General features: G+C 56.1%; 1 protein-coding gene across 2 annotated transcripts in view; it reads right to left on the reverse strand.

Annotated features, from left to right (window-relative positions):
• Positions 1-16,479, reverse strand: part of DNAH2 (dynein axonemal heavy chain 2) — a 138,794-nt gene that overhangs the window by 63,638 nt on the left and 58,677 nt on the right. Inside the window, exons 23-43 of one of the 2 annotated variants that reach the window (XM_072977162.2) lie at positions 16,120-16,294; positions 15,375-15,538; positions 14,251-14,412; positions 13,797-13,900; positions 13,176-13,332; positions 12,846-12,928; positions 11,747-11,927; positions 10,532-10,670; positions 9,344-9,561; positions 9,006-9,104; positions 8,190-8,315; positions 7,783-7,893; positions 6,788-6,976; positions 5,270-5,373; positions 4,687-4,876; positions 4,000-4,180; positions 3,719-3,846; positions 3,462-3,614; positions 2,927-3,052; positions 2,540-2,758; positions 1,907-2,024 (exon numbers count right to left, since the gene is read on the reverse strand). In XM_072977162.2, coding sequence (XP_072833263.2) covers positions 1,907-2,024; positions 2,540-2,758; positions 2,927-3,052; positions 3,462-3,614; positions 3,719-3,846; positions 4,000-4,180; positions 4,687-4,876; positions 5,270-5,373; positions 6,788-6,976; positions 7,783-7,893; positions 8,190-8,315; positions 9,006-9,104; positions 9,344-9,561; positions 10,532-10,670; positions 11,747-11,927; positions 12,846-12,928; positions 13,176-13,332; positions 13,797-13,900; positions 14,251-14,412; positions 15,375-15,538; positions 16,120-16,294 — 3,127 coding nt within the window. The remainder of the gene's footprint in view (positions 1-1,906; positions 2,025-2,539; positions 2,759-2,926; positions 3,053-3,461; positions 3,615-3,718; positions 3,847-3,999; positions 4,181-4,686; positions 4,877-5,269; positions 5,374-6,787; positions 6,977-7,782; positions 7,894-8,189; positions 8,316-9,005; positions 9,105-9,343; positions 9,562-10,531; positions 10,671-11,746; positions 11,928-12,845; positions 12,929-13,175; positions 13,333-13,796; positions 13,901-14,250; positions 14,413-15,374; positions 15,539-16,119; positions 16,295-16,479) is intronic. The other variant, XM_072977163.2, reaches the window with a different exon arrangement.

The raw sequence follows: 16,479 nt of genomic DNA on the forward strand, positions 1-16,479 counted from the left end.
GGAGGGCAGACGGGCACAGGGGTCCCGGATTAGATCAGCACCGGGTCCCGGGTGCAAGGCAGACGCTTCCAGAGGGGTCGGGGTGGCAGACGGGCAGCGAATGCAACCGGGAGTCCTTCACCCAGCAATAGCTCCTGATGCTATGACCTTTCGGCAGCTCAGCACCATCCTCTGGGCTGCTTCAAACTGGCCTCAGGGGGACGGAGGCCACCGCAGAGGGCCAAAGGGCCTCGATCCACCTCGTCCAGGACGGGAGGCAGCGAAGGCTTCGGGCAGGGATCTTTTCCACACAGGACGGATAGAAGCCAGGCTGGCACAGGAGTCAAAGCCCCAGGACAGGATGATGGGCTTCCAGACCGGAAGAAGGCTCTGGAGAGGAAAGGCTGGTGCATCTCATACGCACCCACAGCCCAATAATCAACATGCAAGTCGCCAGGCTCTCCTTTTGAATTATCATAGAAATTGGGGTCAAAGAAAGGTCTCCCCCCTTCCACTGCTCCCTCCCCAGAGACACCAATTCCACTGCCCGGCCCCCCACCATCAGAGAGAAAAACAAGGGCCCACAGGAGGCCCTCATGGGCCGATGTGCAAAGATAATCGCCTTTGCTCTCTTGGAGCGAGAACAATCAAGGGAACGGCGTGAGCCAAGGAGCAGCGGCCGGCAGCAGGGTCTGCCGGCGTCCCGCAGGGGTGGCACACGCATCCCCGTGCGCTCATGGCACAGGGACACCCACCCTCCACCCCCCAAGGGCACGTCCCCACAGAGCAGCTGATGCCCTGGAGCTTACAAACGCCAACCAGCCATGCCCAGGGGCTGCGCGGCGCATGCACACTGCTTCTCGGCCCAAGGAGGGGAAGCCAGCTTAGAGAAGTGAGCGGGCAGGGGAAGGGAGAGGAAAGGAATGGGGGGGGGAGCAGGAGTCAGGCGGCTTGGAAAGCAGAAGGTCAACACGGGAGCCTAGCCCAGCCGGGGTGCCTGCCTTCATGAAGTTTCCACCCGAGGCCCTTCCTGAGCGGTTGACTCAGAGCCGTGCTGGAGCAGTCCGGGATGCCAGGAGGCAGTGGGGTGAAGTGGTTAGAGTACCGGACCAGGGCTTGGGAGATCAAGGTTGCCCACCGCACTCATGCATGAACCCCACAGCGGGACCGTAGGCCAATAACACACACACACACACACACACACACACACTCTCTTAGCTTCATTTACTTCACAGGTCTCTTGCAAAATTAGGGAAGACAAGCCCTGCACACAGCCTTGAGCTTCATGCAAGAAAGGCGAGATATTTGCATAAGTGACAAGTACAGCAGGATCCCCCCCCCATCCAGAGGAGATTGGTTCTAAGCCCCCCTAAAGAGGCTAAAAAATATAGATTGTAGCAAACGCTATTTTAACAGCAAATGCTATATACACCGTATTTTGTGTATAAAAAGACCCTTTTTTCTAAAATAATTTGAGGAAAAATTGAGGGCCGTTTTATACATGGAAGTAAGGAAGGTGGGATCAAAGTGCTTTGATTCCTGCCTTACCCCTCCCCCCTTTCTTGCAATGAAAGAAATTTTGGGTTAGAAAAGGCGGGTGTCTTGTACATTGGGGTGTCTTATACCATGGAAAAATATGGCAACATGGTCTCTGGCTCCCTCTCATGGCTAGTTCTGGTAACTTCACCTTTGGAAACACATACTGTATCTCTACGATTTTTCGTTTTAATATTTTCAGACCATAGATAAATTGTAGAGATACAGTATATCCTTCAGCTAAGGGAGTCCTACTGTAATCAACAAATCATGGATCCATTTCAGTTCCTGGGCCTGCCTCCCCTCCCCCCCCCCCAGTGAGATGTTACTCTGAAGCCTGCTTCCTTTCTCTCTTAGAAGCCAGCCACTCAACCCGGCCAGTCTCAAGTACCTGCGCAGGCTATTCTCATGACGCTGGACAGAATGCCGTCTGTCCACTCGTTGGTGTTGAGGTCATACTCTCCGTAAAGCTCGCCCAGAGAAACTGCCTTCGGGTTCAGGGGGTACTCCTGGAAGGAGGCCAGCCGGGCAAAGGAAGAGGAAAGGACAGCAGGAAGAGGAGAGAGCAACAGCCAACGTCAGAAGGAAGTGAGAGGCCTGCAGCTCGCTGGGTAAGAAGCAACCAACCTCTGGGCTTCCCCCCTCTCTTTCTGGGCCCCACCAGTCTGTGGGGGGCCTGGGAGACCAGCCCGAAAGAGAGGGGTAGTGGGCGCTTCTTCCCTCTCTCTGCCTCCCATCCCGAGGAGGAAACGCAGGATCAAGCCCAGCCAGCAGAAACCATTTGGCATAGCAGAAGCAAGGAGAATGAGGGCAGAGGTGCCACGTCACCCAGGCCCAGAAGACCGCAGGAAGTCAAGGGGCAGGGGCAGGAGGCTGGGGAGGAGGCCACGAGGGGGTGGACGGAGGCAGGCAAGGGAAGGAGGAAGGGAGGTGGCGGTGGCGGTGGCTGGCGCATCTCTTTGCCCTTCCCTGTCCTTCCCTGCCCGACGTCAGGGCCGGGAAGACTCGGCCACACCCCACTGACCCGGACCATGTTGTAGGCGGAGTCTCCGCTCTTGTGCAGGCTGCAGAGGGTGGCCTGGAGGGCCCGCCAGGTGACAGTCTTGCCGCTGCCCGTGTTGCCCACGATCATGGAGGAGTGGCGGGAATTCTTGGTCTCGTAGAGCTGGATGACCTTGGTGATGGTGAAGGGGATCGCCTGCAGCCCCATGGCCCTCAGCTCCACCTCCAGCACTTCCTTGAGCTGCAGGAAGAGGGAGGGAGGGAGGGAGGGAGGGAGGAGAGGTGCCCCTTGAGCTCAAAGGGCAGAGGGCAGACCCCTCCCCCAGGAACGGATGCCCCTGCTCCCCATCCCCACTGTTCCAGTTTCTTGGGCCGGAGGGAAAGAGGGCTGGGCAAGCCCCAGGCGGACCTTTCCGTAGTCAATGACGGGGCACTCAATGCCCGGGAACAGGTCCTGGGTGATGGCGTTGAAGAGGGGCACATCGCTGGAAGTCAGCTTGGCGATGTTCATGTCCTTCATGGCCATGAGGAGTACCTAGTCAGGAGCAGAGGAGTCGGAGGAAGAGTTTGGAGGCGAAGGCGGGGGGGGGGGGGAGACGAAAGCCAAGTGGGAGTCAGCCTCACCCCCTACCCCCCCCCCAAAAAAAGCAGCCACGAGGGAGACCAGGAGATCCCTCTAGTGCAAAGGAGCCCCCACCCATTTCAGGAAGCCCCCTCTCCCCGCCAGGGACAACGGGGCCTGCCCTCTACAGCGGGAGGTCCTCTTTCTTTGCCAACAGTCTCGAGCCCACAACTGTGACTCTGTCACCCCCGCGAGGGGGCCGTGGGCTGCTTCCTGAGCTTTGGGAAGGGTGGATGGGTTTCCAGCTAGAGAGCCCTCTGTGTTGACCACATCACTGGTGGTGTGATTTCAAAAGGCTGGGTGGTGGTGGCGCTGGCCGCACCTCCTCGTCCGCCAGGTCCGGGCGCACCCGGCGCTTCTTCCCAGCATAGCGGAGCAGCGAGGTGAGAGCCCGGAGGCCAAAGTCGTAGTGGTCCTGCTTGGACAGCTGTTGCACGGCCAAGGAGTAGAGCGTGTAGACCTTCTTTGCCAGGATCTGGGGAGGGGAGAGAAGGGTTCAGGGAGGCTCCTCCCAGCCCCGACTGAGCACCACAGCCCCGACCGGGCCCCCCGCGGAGGCCAGAGGCCGGTGGCCCCTACCTTGCAGTTGTTGAACCCTTCGCCAAAGAGGATGATCTCAGCGATGAGGGTGGAGTCGGGCACCACCATGGAGATGGGGCGGAACATGGACTTGAGGTTGTCCGGCAGCTCCGTCCGCCCAGCGTAACCTGCCGGGCATCACACACGGACAAAGCATCAGCACTGGGGAGCGTGCGGAAAAAAAAAGGACGCCTGGTCTCCTTTTTCTCCCTTGCCCCAGTCTTGCAAAGCCTCTGATCTTGAGTCTTCTCCACCACCACCACCACCCCATCATCCCCTACCTGGGTTCATGGTGATGAAGATGCCACACGACCACACCAGGTTGATCTCGTGGCCCTCAAAGGTGAAGCGAGTCATGTTGGCTGCCAAGGCCGAGAGGATGGAGAGGATCTGCTGGGCCACCACCGACAGCACCTCGATGTTGATGCGGTTGAACTCGTCAAAGCAGCCCCAGGCCCCGGTCTGTGGAGGGCAGGGGAGGCGCACGAGTGAGTTCAAGGAGGGCGCGGACAACTCGGACAAATAAGCCCAGAGGAAGGCAACGAAGATGATCAGGGGACGATCCTACTCAGGAGGGGGCAGGATCCGTTCTCCATCATCCCCAAGGGCAGGACGTATAGTAATGGGATCAAGTGACAGGAAGTCGGATCAGGGCTGAACGTCAGGAAAAAAACTTCCTAACTGTTAGAGCAGTACGACAACGGGATCCATGACCTTGGGGAGAGATGGCGAGCCCTCAAGCCCTCCAACGCTAGGGAGGCCTTCAAGAGAAACTTAAGACCACCCTCTGTCCGATCTGCTCTCATTGGTATTCCTGCCTTGAGCTGGGGGGGGGGGATTGGACTCCATGGCCTTGTAAAGCCCCCTTCCGGCTCCATCACGCTAGGATTCTATGCCTCAGGGGCCAGGGACCACTAGGTTGGCCCACCCGACACGCCGGGTGCCCGAGCGGAAAGCCCCTTCCTTACCTGTGCCAGGCCGGAGTACATGCGGCCCATGGACTTGTAGTCCAAGCCCTCGGAGCAGTTCACCACAATCACGTACATGCCCAGCGCCTTCCCCAGGTCCTTCACCGTCTCGGTCTTGCCCGTGCCGGCGGGCCCTTTGGGGGACCCTCCCCGGTGGAGGTGGAGGGCTGTCGTCAGCGTCATGTAGCACCTGCCGAAGAAGCCCACCCCCAAACTTCAGCCCACCGCCCAAGCTCTCTTCCTGGGAGACTTGGGACACCCATCCAGGACTGGCTTCTCACTCCCGCTGGCCACCCAGACACTCTCCCACTCCCAGTTAGCCTCTTCCTGGTTAGGCTTCCCTGCCTCCCCCCCTCTTGAGAACAGGGTCCTCTTCTGTTCTCCCAACCCCACCCTCGTGCTCCTCCCGAGAGACTCCTGCGCAAATCCGGGCTGCAATCCGTCCCCCCCCCCCGCCCCCGGCTCTCCTTCCTAGGCCCATCCAGGACCCCAAAATTTAAAATAATAATTAAAAATTGTAAAAAAATAAAAAAAAATAGCCAGCCTCTGCAGCCCTCCTGCCTCTCCCCTTGCCGTGGGGTACCTGTCGGTGAGTGGCGTGATGACCAGCCGTCCAGAGTTTCCCAGGTACTCGTAGCCATAGGCAAACTGCGTGTTGGTCTGTCGGATGACGCAGTCGTCCAGGTCCTGAAATGAGTTTCCGCAAAGAGCGGGGGAGAGAGAGATCAGCGAGGAGTCCCTTTTTTACCAGGATGCTCCCAGGGGCTGCCTGTGGTTATAGCATCTGCGCAACTAGAAGAGCCACAAGTCAGATCTTGTCCTTAAGCCCCGGCTGGCACCAAGGGAGGCACAGCCCACGCCTCGTCAACCATCTCACGGGGCCAACAACGTCCTCTCTGCAGCTCCGCCAGTTTGATTTTGGGGTGCTCCACGCACACGCAAGCACACACAGCTACACACAGAGGTTTGCCCCGGTTTTCAAAGAAGAAACAGTGTTAATTCTTTTTTTTTTTTTTAGCATGTACCCCCAAACCCAAAAACGTACTGAAATGCCTTGAAGCTTAACAGGGTTTTTTTTTCAGTGAAAGTCCTGCTGTTGTTTTTTGATGGTGCACAGGCTTCTTTCTGTAGCTCTGCTGAAAGGAGGCTTCACATGCTATACATGGAGGCAGGTGGGGGCCAGAGGTGTTGCGCCCTGATCCCTCCCGCCCTTGTCTGCCTGCTCCCGAGGTGTAGCTGTAAAGGCGTCCTGGGCAAGGGCAGGGAGCCAGCGGGAAGAGCAGGAGAGAACACAGAGAGCCCTCTCCCAAAAAACCTATGCCATGCGGTGGCAAAGAGGACTCGGCGCTGGGGACATCCCTGGCCAAAAGCAGGCGGTGGGCGTGCCGCCCGGCTGCCTCTCTGGACCCCTCCCTCCGTCAAGCCATCTGCTATCACGGATGAGGACTCAAGTCGCGGGACCCCCTATGAAGTCGGACCTCAGTCGCACCAGTGACTCTCCTAGGACTCAGGACTGAGGTTCCCCCCCCCAATGACTCAGACTCAACTCACAAATCCTTTTTTGGGTGGTGGGAAGAGTTTGTTTTTAATAAGAGGTTTGCAGCTTGGGACCTGGTATTGAAGACTCAAACCCAAAGCCTTGCCTACCCACCATCCCCCGGCAGCTGCTGGCCGGGGTTCCTAAGAAGGGCTGCCTGGGAGAAAAAATGGGGCAGGAGACGAGGCTCGCCCCTTCCCCACCTCTGCAGTCGCCTGAGCTTCGGTACCTTGAACAGCAGAGGGAAGCAACGCTCAAAGATGGTGGCAGAAGCAGCGAGAGCGAGACCTGTCCTGTCCAGCAGGGGGCAGCAGGAGAGGCTCACCACTGCTCCTGGCAGAGTTTTTCCATCATTGCCATCATATCATAATCATCATCTCAGAACCGCAGAGCTGGAAGGGACCCTGTGGATCCTTGAGTCTAGCCCCCGTGAAGGAGGCCCAGTGGGGGAATCGAACTCCGAACCTCCATCTCCGGAGCCAGAACCCCTAAACCCTCCCCTACAGACACCTGCTCCCCTTTTTCACCCAGATCGTCCTTCCCGACCCCCCCAGGTTCCCCCACCTTCTCCCAGTAGAGGCGAAGCTGGCTCAGCCACTCAAAGGAGGTCACGTCGATCAGGCCGCTCTTGTAAAGCCGCTCGATGACGTCCCTGGCGTGGACCTCCACTGTCACCAAGGCCACGATTTTCAGGCGCATGATTTTGGTCAGGTTGCCTCGGATGGCCTCCGAGTATTTGTTCAGCATGGACACCTGTTCCCCACCGACACACACACACACACACACACACACACACAGAGAAGAAAGAGGCCTGCTTGTAAAGAAGACAATCCACGGCCACGTTCCTCTGAACGACGACACATCTTTTGGGTTTTCTCCACCTGCCCTTTGGCTTTAAATCTGGACCTGGTTAAATCTTGCACACCACCCGGAGGACCCGTTTTGGGGGAAAGGCAGGATAAAAATTCGACGTACAGCGAGCGACAGGGCTGAACCCGATGGCCTTACAGGACACCCCTTTCCAACTCAATGATTCTAGGATTCCATGGTGTAAACAGTAAATAAAATAGATGCTACACCTAATGATAGCAAAAAATGAAGCTCGGGAATTTCAGGGCGGTCTTTTCTGAAATGCGAGTCGCAGGCCACCTTGAGGTTGGATGGGTGGAAACCAATGGGAGGGGGAAACGGCTCTTAGTTTTCCATAGACTTCTGTAGGACTAATTCTGCACCCGATGGATCTCCCTCGGGTCTAATCCATCCTGGCCCTGCTTCAGTTCCAGTGTTTCCGAGTACCGTGGGGGCTGGGGAGATTCCCACCACCCCTCCCACAGACACCAGAGCCCACAGGATTGGCTCGGAAAATGGGCAGAGAAGAGGCACCGTCTCGGGATCCTGGACGTCACAGAACCGAAGCATAAAAAAGCAATAGCTCCAGTTTCTGCAATGGGAGGGAGGGGCTTGCGCCAGAAGGACGGCACCGGCGCCCAGGAAGAAAGACGGTTCTGCCCACTCCTTGAGAGGCGACTGGGCTCCCTCGGGGAGCTGCCGGCCCTCACCTGCTTCTTCTTCATGACTTTGAGGTATTTCTTGTCTCCCCGTTCTTTGCAAGTGGCCAGGCACTTGCTCACGTCGGCCGTCCACTGGATCTGGCTGGCCGTGATCACCATCTGGGAAGAAAGGTCATGGGGGTTCAGAACGAGCAAGCCCCTCCGAACCAGCCCTCAGCCGGAGTAGCTCCGCACGGATCCACCGGAAGGCTCTGGAGCTCACCAGACACGATGGATTTGCCCGTTCCTCCGGATTTCTCCCCTCAACGGCCACGAGCGGCTAGAATCTCCACGCACGTCGCCCACAAAGGCACCTTGGCCGGCCTCTCTCAGAGCACAGCTAAGCGTCCCCACCAGGATTCCCCCCCCACACACACACACACCTCCCGCCCTCTCTCCGGCCTCGGGGTCCTCACCTGCCCCGGCCACTCTTTCACCCATTTGTCCCTTTTGGTCAGCATCTTCTTCAAGGCCAGCCGGCAGTTCCTCAGCACCTCCCTTAAGGTCCAGCGCATGGCCCGCTCCACGTCGCAGAGCCACTCCTGAAACACAGTCAGCATCGCAGGCGTGAGTGCCTGGAAACCCCTTTGAAAGAGGGACTGAAGAAGATGAAATAAACGCTCAAGGCAGAGGAAAGCTTTCAAGGTTACACAAAGCGACTCCTCACATGGAGAACAGAAACTGTGAGAAGGCTCACGTTGAACCTCTCTGGCCCATGAAGATTTCCTACACAGCCTGGACATGTGGCTTTGGAAGGCCCTAAGCCTTCCTCCTCCTTCCATGGTTAGGTAGGTGAACTAGGCTCCAGATGGCCTCCTCTCCGATCAGTGACTGGAGACAAGAGCAGGAATGTAAAGGCATTTAAGCTTTAAAAACAGAGAGGGAACTGAAGCGTGATTAGTAATCTAGAAGGCTATGGCACTGAAGTTTACATTCATGTAGACTTGTGCAGAGCTGGGTTGTACTTTGCATGCTTGGAGGGAAATGTCTGCTACTGAGGACCAGGGCAGGGGGAAGGGGACACCGACGGACCCAAAGGTGTTACCCTGAACTAGACTTTGGCCGCTCTGCGAAACGGATGACTCCCAAGCAATCCAGAGACAGCATCCGACTCCACTCAAAGGTGGGTTCTTAGCAGGTTCTGGCGCTCCTGGCCCACGCCTTGGAGCTTCTCACACCCCGAGAGAGCCTGAACCATGTGTGACAGGAGAGCGAAAGGGCTCAGAAATCACCTCCACGGGTCCTTCCAGGAGCACCGAGTGCGTGAAATCCACATATTCCCCATCCAAGGAAAACATGCCCAAGGCTTCGGATCGGCTGGTCATTCCAATCTGGGACAAAAAGAGAGAACAAGGATGGTTCCCCCAACAGGTATTTTCCCCCCCCCTCCCAACCACCAGTGGAACAGGAAGCGCTCCTGCCAGCTTTCCCCACCCGGAAAAGGATCCGATGGGAGGAGCGGGAGCGCTTGGGCCGCCGATGCACCCACAACTTTGAGCAGAAAGAAATGAAGCCCAGAAGAAGGGGGTCAAGGGAGGAACAGCCCAGGGTGGCAGCAAAAGGCCCTGACCTTTTGCATCTTCAGAGCCTTGATGTTGTCAAAGCACTTCTTGAGGTGGGGCTGGACAGCATCCGGGTTGCGGGACTGGCCCAAGATCTCCAGCAGGTCATCGTTGGACAAGAAATAGAAGCGGGGGAAGATGTGGCGTTTGGTCTCCAGGTACATGTCGAGGGACTTCTGGATCTCGTCCAGAGAAGCGTTCATCTCCACCAGCTTGTCCAATAACCCTGCCGGGGAGGAAGGGCCACCGCACGGATCACCGGGAGGTGGGGGGGCCACTCAACAACCAAACCACTTCGCCCGCTACTCATGTGCAAAGCCACCTCCTCTCAAGAGGGAGCTCCTCCCAGTGCGCTCGGCAGTACAAAAGTTACACGTCAATTAGCAACCAGCACCTCATTTGTTAGGTGAAGAAGGTGTAATGACGTCACAACTCAGAAGAAACACAATACGAGGAAGAAAGTGACACTCTTAGTGAGGTGAGCAACATTTTCTAGTTACTTTCAAAAGTTGCTTTTTGAAGGCCTTTTAGAAGCTCTTTCTTTGACAGGGATTTTTCAAATCTGATGCCCATCCTAAGCGTTCCTCCCATCCAGCAAGAATGTCACAGTAGAAAACACAAACAGTGCAATAAATAATGTAATAAAGTTACTTTTTCAATAGCAATATGTTTACATTTCAAACACTGTAATGAAATAACTAAAATGCATTACTTCAACAGGCCCTGGACTTGCCCAGCGGTGCCGTCCACTCTGGAAGGGCTGTAGCTCTCCAGCGCCTTGGCCAGAGGTGGGGCTTTTCCCTGTGTTCTTGAGATCCTCAGTCTCAGGAGATGCTGGGCATTGATCCCAGTGCCTCCCGGGTGCAAAACCAGGCTCTCCTCTTCCTGGAGGAGAAGAGAGATGGGCACAAACCGCCGATCTGTTTTTTGGACGAACAGGTGTTTGGTGGTCTCCTGCCCTGCCTCCCCTGACAGGCGCCCACGCAGAGGCAACAGCTGGAGGAGGCAAGAAAGGAAGCCGGTGCACCGAGGGGGTGCCTGACAGAGGAGGCAGGGCAGGGGACCGCCAAGCACCTGTTCGTCCAAAGGATGGACTGGCAGTTTGTGCCCATCTCTCCACTTCTCCACAAAACTAGAGAAAGAGAGAGAGAAAGGGAGACCCTCCGACACAGCAGAAGGGCAACCACTGCAGGCACCTGGGTGATGGGTGGCCCTCAGGGCATTGTTGTCCTTGACAAAGCGGTCCATGATGGTCTTCCAGCTGCTGTTGATTTGGTCAAAGGAAGCCGACTCGCTGGGCAGCTGCTTGCGGATATCTTCGCCCAGGAAGATGTTCTGGGAAGAAAAATGGAAAGGAGGAGAGTAAGGCGTGAGAACATGTCCGATTGCAAGGTAAAAAGTTCCTGCACCATTGGTATGACAGCCACCAAGCCCCACACTTCTGCTTCCCCACTGGAACCGCCGGGAAGATTTGATTCTCACCTCCACTCCCCCCAAATTTGATCCTCCAGACTCTTGGATGGCATTTTCCATGGCAACCTCTCTCACTTTGGAGAGAGACTGCCATGTTCTCCGGACAGGCAGGATTCTCTGGGCCACATCCACAACGTTCCCTGATTTATCTGTTTCATTTATTTATTTCACTCAGCTTTAGGGAACACCTCATCCGTGCGACGCCCAACGCTGGGTGGTTCACAACCAGCCGCAGAACAAGAAGGAGAACAAAACTGTGTAAAACAACTAAAAAATAAATAAAACCCTCAGAAAGCAATAGTACGAGGGTCGTTACGGAAGGCCTCCGTGAAGAGCAGCGTTTGAAGCTGCCTTTTGAAGGTTGGCAGGGCGTGGGACAGGCGTAAGCTCCACCGGGAGCCGGCTCCATAGGGTCGGTGCCACCACGAAGCCAGCTTGGTGCCTCGGCAACACGGAGGAGGATCGCCTGGGAGGATCCGTCGGGCTGGGCAGCTGACGTTGAGGAGAGGCACTCCGACAAGTTCCCCGAGGGTTTGGGGGTGACGCCTTCCTCTCCCTCGGATCTAAGGGGATCCCAATAAAAATGTTCCTGTTTTCCGTCAAGAACGGCAGATTTGTCCACAGAAGCAAGAAAGAAGGGCTTGACATTTCCTGGGCTGATCTTTCGCTTTCCTCAGAAAGTGATCGAGGGTCATCCTACAGGCACACTAAAAATGTCATCCGTGGATGGGAGGCTCGCTCAGGGGCATGTGTGTTAGCACCAGAAGAAAGATACCTGTTCGTTCCCCAAGGATGGAATTACTCAGCTCCCCACACCATGTGGCTTTTCTCAGCCTCCGTGTTTCTCTGTTTTCCCTCCTCGGGCAGTGATTTCCACCCCCCCCCCAAAAAAGGAAGGAAGCCACTCGCCCCGGACGTTCCCCTGAGGGACGCCTCACCTCCATGTACATCCACTGCCTCTGCACCGTCAGGGCCATCTCGATCACCTCCAGGATGAGGGACAGGCAACGCTCCCAGCGGTCCACATCCTTCTCAAAGGGCTTCACGAAACGCGAGGCCTTCATGGTGGAGAGAGCCACCTGGTTGTCCTCCAGGGCTTGGAAAACGTCTTCTGTGCCTCTGAAGACAGGGGAGCAGGCGTCAGGAACACCGGATCCAGAAATCACAGTCACACACAGACACATTTCTCCCGAAAAGAAAGTCTGAGCCCACAAGGTGCCCCATGGGCTCAGACAGTCCTTTCGGGAGAAATGGAGCCAGGCTCCCTAAGCGCTGGAGATCCTATCCCAAGATGGCTTGCAGGCATGAAAAACCAGGATGCGTTTTGTCCCTCCTTCCCTTTTTTCCTGCTCCTTTGAAAGCCCCCCCCCCCAAGACCAACAGCTGGGAAACCTATCCAGAGTCCACCACGACCGACAGCAGGGGCTTTGTGGAGGCGTTTGTCTCTCCAAATGTTAGCAAACCCAAGCAACGGGTCCGGCATGCCACAGCCAGTGGGCCTCCATCTCCGGCCAACCTGCTGCCTCTGGCTGGCACTTTTGGTGAAGAACAATAACCCAGATGGAATCAGGACTTCCCTAGGGAAGGCTGATGGCTGGGGCAAGGCTTGGAGGGAACCGAACACACACAACTCGGTGGCAAAGGTCCCCTGATCCAGGTGAAGGGATCCCGGCTGTTCTCCAACCACCCACAAATTCTAGCGGAATTGTCACTTAATGGATTTGTCCGTTTGTTTCGCTGAAAGGCCACCTTCGTCCCAATAAGGGGACCCGAGATGGCTCACAATGTTAAAAGAATGACATAAGTTAAATATTAAAGAAACAATCCACAAACCACAGAGGGCTGAGTCAACCTGCGGCCAGCTCCCTGAATCCATTGGGATCAAACGCAGGTCGTGAGCGGAGTTTTGACTGCAGTGCTGCAGTTTAACCCTGCACGGCTCCCTGGATTGCAAGGATGAAATCGGGCTGCCAACGGAGGCATGGGGGGGGGGGGGAACTCCCATGGGCAGTGGGTCTCACCTCCTGGCAGGCCTACCTGATGCGGTGGTGCCCCTTGTCCTTATAGGGTGCAACGTCCAAGGTTGTGGACTCCCAGGTCTTCGCGATGTTTTTGAGAGCCTGCGTGGAGGAGGAGAGCAGAGCGGAAATGGGGGGGGGTCAGCAGAGCAGGAGGGGTGCTAACGGCTCGCATGGCGAGATTCCGGGCACCCGTGAACAAAAGCCAGGCCGGCTCCATGGGCGCGGGGAGGGAGAGATGACTGGGACCCCCCCTCTAGGTTCCTGGGCGGTGCATTCCCACCCTGGAAGCCTTCAGTCAGCAGCCACCCCCCACCCCCCCGAAAGCAGCAGAGCAGCAAAACCCTACCACTTCAATGGCCAGCTCTTTGGTGGCCGAGGCAGAGATCTCGCTAATCTTCTCCACGTGCTTATCCAGGCCCAGCTCGACGATATTCTCCAGCCGGAAGTCTTCGGCATCCTGATCGAACGTCCGAAGGACCAGGTCCTTCACCTGATCCCAGTGCCTGCGGGCCGGCGGAGCGGCTCAGTCAAAGGAGTGGCGCCCGAGCGCCCTCCAGCGCCCTCCCCAGGGCTGCCCACGGCACCTCTGCCTTCATGGGGACCCCCCAGGGGACCCCTCTCACAGCCCAAGAGCCCACCTTGGCCTCTGCCACACACCCGTCCCTTGGCCGGCAAGGAGAGGAGAGAGGCCACTGGCCCAGCCCCGGGGGCTCCTGTCGCCGGCACAGCCTTCCAAGGCAACGCGGAGGGCAGGACCGCAAAATGCCCTCCACCGTCAGCCTCCCTAGGGGTTTCCCCCCCCCTTCCCATCGCACCTCAGTAAACCTCTTCCACTGCCAGGCAGGGGAGCCCCTGACCCTTCTCTCCCGCAGCCTTGGCCCCCGCCCCCGGGAGGCTTCCCCGCTCAAGCATTTCTCTCTCCACAAAAAGAGAGAGAGAGAGGCGGGAGGGGACTCAAGGGGCCTACCTCTCCCGCAAGGCCGGGTTCCTGAGGTCAGTAATCAAGGGCATTGTCCTCTTAAATTGCTCAATTTTCGATTTGGAAGTCTCAATTATTTCCCAGTTCCGATCCTTGGGTTAGAAAACAGAAAGCGAAAAAGGTTGAAGCGGTGAGAAGCAACGAGGCCCTCTCACCTTCGGGCCAGTTGCCGGATAACTGCTCACCGGAGTCTTCCTCGCCAAAGCGCCTGCACCTGCTTCCCTTCCCAAGGTGGGCACAGAGGCAGATGGCCAGATTTCTTGGGGGGGGGGTTTCCTTCATTTCGACAGGAAGCTCAGAAAGAAGGAAAGCTTTCTCATTCTCCCTTTTCACTCCCTGATGTGGGGTTTGCTCTCTGATTAATATCCAATTCCAGCCCCCCCCCTCCCCGGAGACACCCTGCCCGGGGATCCTTCTGTCCCATTCTACCAGTCCCGCTGACCTTCAGCTCCTTGCTCAGCTTATTCAGCTTCCGGAAAAGGCCAAAGGCTGTGTTCTCCATCACTTCGGTCTTCAGCGTCTTAAAGCTTCCCGTCTTCCACTCGTTCCAGTGGTCCTCCCATTCCTTCGTGATCTCCCACACCTGCTGGATGTAGTCCAGCTCCTGCAAGACAAGTTGGGGACAAGATCACCCTCCGGTCCCGCACTGGGAGTTGGTTTATTTCCTCCAAAATATCTAAACCTTTATCACCCACTCTCCATCACAGGATCTCCGGGCAGGGAACACAGACAGTGGCGTAAAAATGTTAAGACAATTCGAACCGTTTAAAATCAAAGAGCACAACATTGAAACATCTAAAGACGAAATACATGAAAGCCATTGCACTAAAGCCTATGCCGGCTAGGATCCTCAGCCACCCCTGGTTCTAATAAATAAGTCCGTCTTGACTTGGCAATGGAAGGATAGCAACATCAGCATCAATCAAACCTTGAAGAGGAGGGCATTCCGCCGTTGAGGTTCTTGGGTAGAAAAAAAACCCGTCCCCTGTCTTGTGGAGGAGGACCTCACCAGCAGATCTTAGTGACTGGGCAGGTTTGTATAGTTTAAGGCTTCATATATGTCTTCGTCAACACCCGGAGCGCAGGTTGGAAACATCTTGGCAGCCAGTGCAAACTGGCGTCATGTGGGTTCTGAAGGAGGGTACCCCCACACACAAGCAGTCTAGCTGCTGCACACTGTACTGGCTGCAAAATCCGTACCCTCGTCAAGGGTGGCCCCATGTAAAGTGCATTGTAGTACTCTAGCTGGGAGGTTACCAGAGCATGGGCTACTACCACCAGGTGATCCCTGTCCAGGAATTGTTGTAGCTGGTGGACTAAACACTCTGAGCCTCTTGGCTCACATGGGCTTTCAAGGACACAGATAAATCTAGGATTGGGTCCCAATACAGTAGAACTTCTGTTTCCACAGGATCAGTACCCACAATTTCTGCAGACTGAAAATATTAAAAATATGAAAAAGAAAAAACTAGAAATACAGTGGTGCCCCGCATTACGACGCCCCTGCTGCACGACGAAGTCACTGCACGGTGACTTTTTTGCGATCGCTATAGCGACCAACCTTACCCTCTCCAGCTTTTGAAGGTCTTTGGATGCCGGCTGGTCGATCTTGAAGATGCCCAGGTTGGAGCGAAGGGTATTCTCCTCTTCCTTTAGGCGGGTCAAAAGCTGTCTCATGGCGGCGATCTGATCCAGAGCGGCCTCAGCAGATATGGCGCTTGTGAAGGGACCTATGGACAAACATACACACAACACACACACATATGAATACACATAAGCTTTTTGGGTCCTCGCCCGCTGTGGCTACCTTTGTCCTCAAGATGGCAACTACCGGCACTTACAATAAGAGGCAGCCAAAAGATCAGGTGGGAGATGGGCCGGAGGCAGTGGCCGCTTCACGCACAAGTGTGTGAGCGAGGAAACCACGTTCCTCTTGTGCAGTGACATAGGATTAAGCCCCATTGAGCTCTATAAGGCTGACTCAGAAGGAAAGATACAGAACATCGCACGGTAGATGCTCCCTTGGTAGCCCCTCAGGCAAGAGAAACCGGAGGGACGTGGACCGGCCCAACCCACGACCGAAGGTCCCCCCCCCCCCAGTTCATTTTAACATTTCAAGTTTAAAATTGTGGTGAAGCCACAGAAGCGGATTCCTACCTATAACCCAGGTGGCTTTCTTTACAGACTTCTTCATGCACTTTACAGCAAAGAAGAAGCCATGGGTCATTTACAAGAAGGAAGTGGCGGTATGGCCTGCCCATGGGGTGACAGGGGGGCACTTCCGCCCCACAAAGCAGAAAAGCCCGCTCACCGTTGGAGCCAAAGTCCTGTAGAAGATTCTGGGCCTTTTTCTTGAAGTCGTCTGCAGAGTGGATGAGGCCCGTCTTGAATTTCTCCTTGTGCTTCTTCAGCATGACTTCGCTGTCCAGGAGGCACTGCTGGAAGGACAGCCACTCCGAGTTGAGGTCTCCCAACAGCTGCAGCACCTGGAAAGGAGAAAGAGAGGGAGAGAGGGCACTAGGAGAGAGAGAGAGACCAGGGAAGGATCGTGGCCTCCAGCAACGAACAAGACCACACGATGAGTGTGTCCCTAGAAGCAGAGGTTCAGCAAGCTCAGAGAAGAAGAGCAACGAAGGATGATCACAGGGCAGGAAACCAAGCCTGTTTAGCC

This window comes from Pogona vitticeps, chromosome 6 (genome assembly GCF_051106095.1).
Source record: "Pogona vitticeps strain Pit_001003342236 chromosome 6, PviZW2.1, whole genome shotgun sequence".
NCBI lineage: Eukaryota > Metazoa > Chordata > Lepidosauria > Squamata > Agamidae > Pogona > Pogona vitticeps.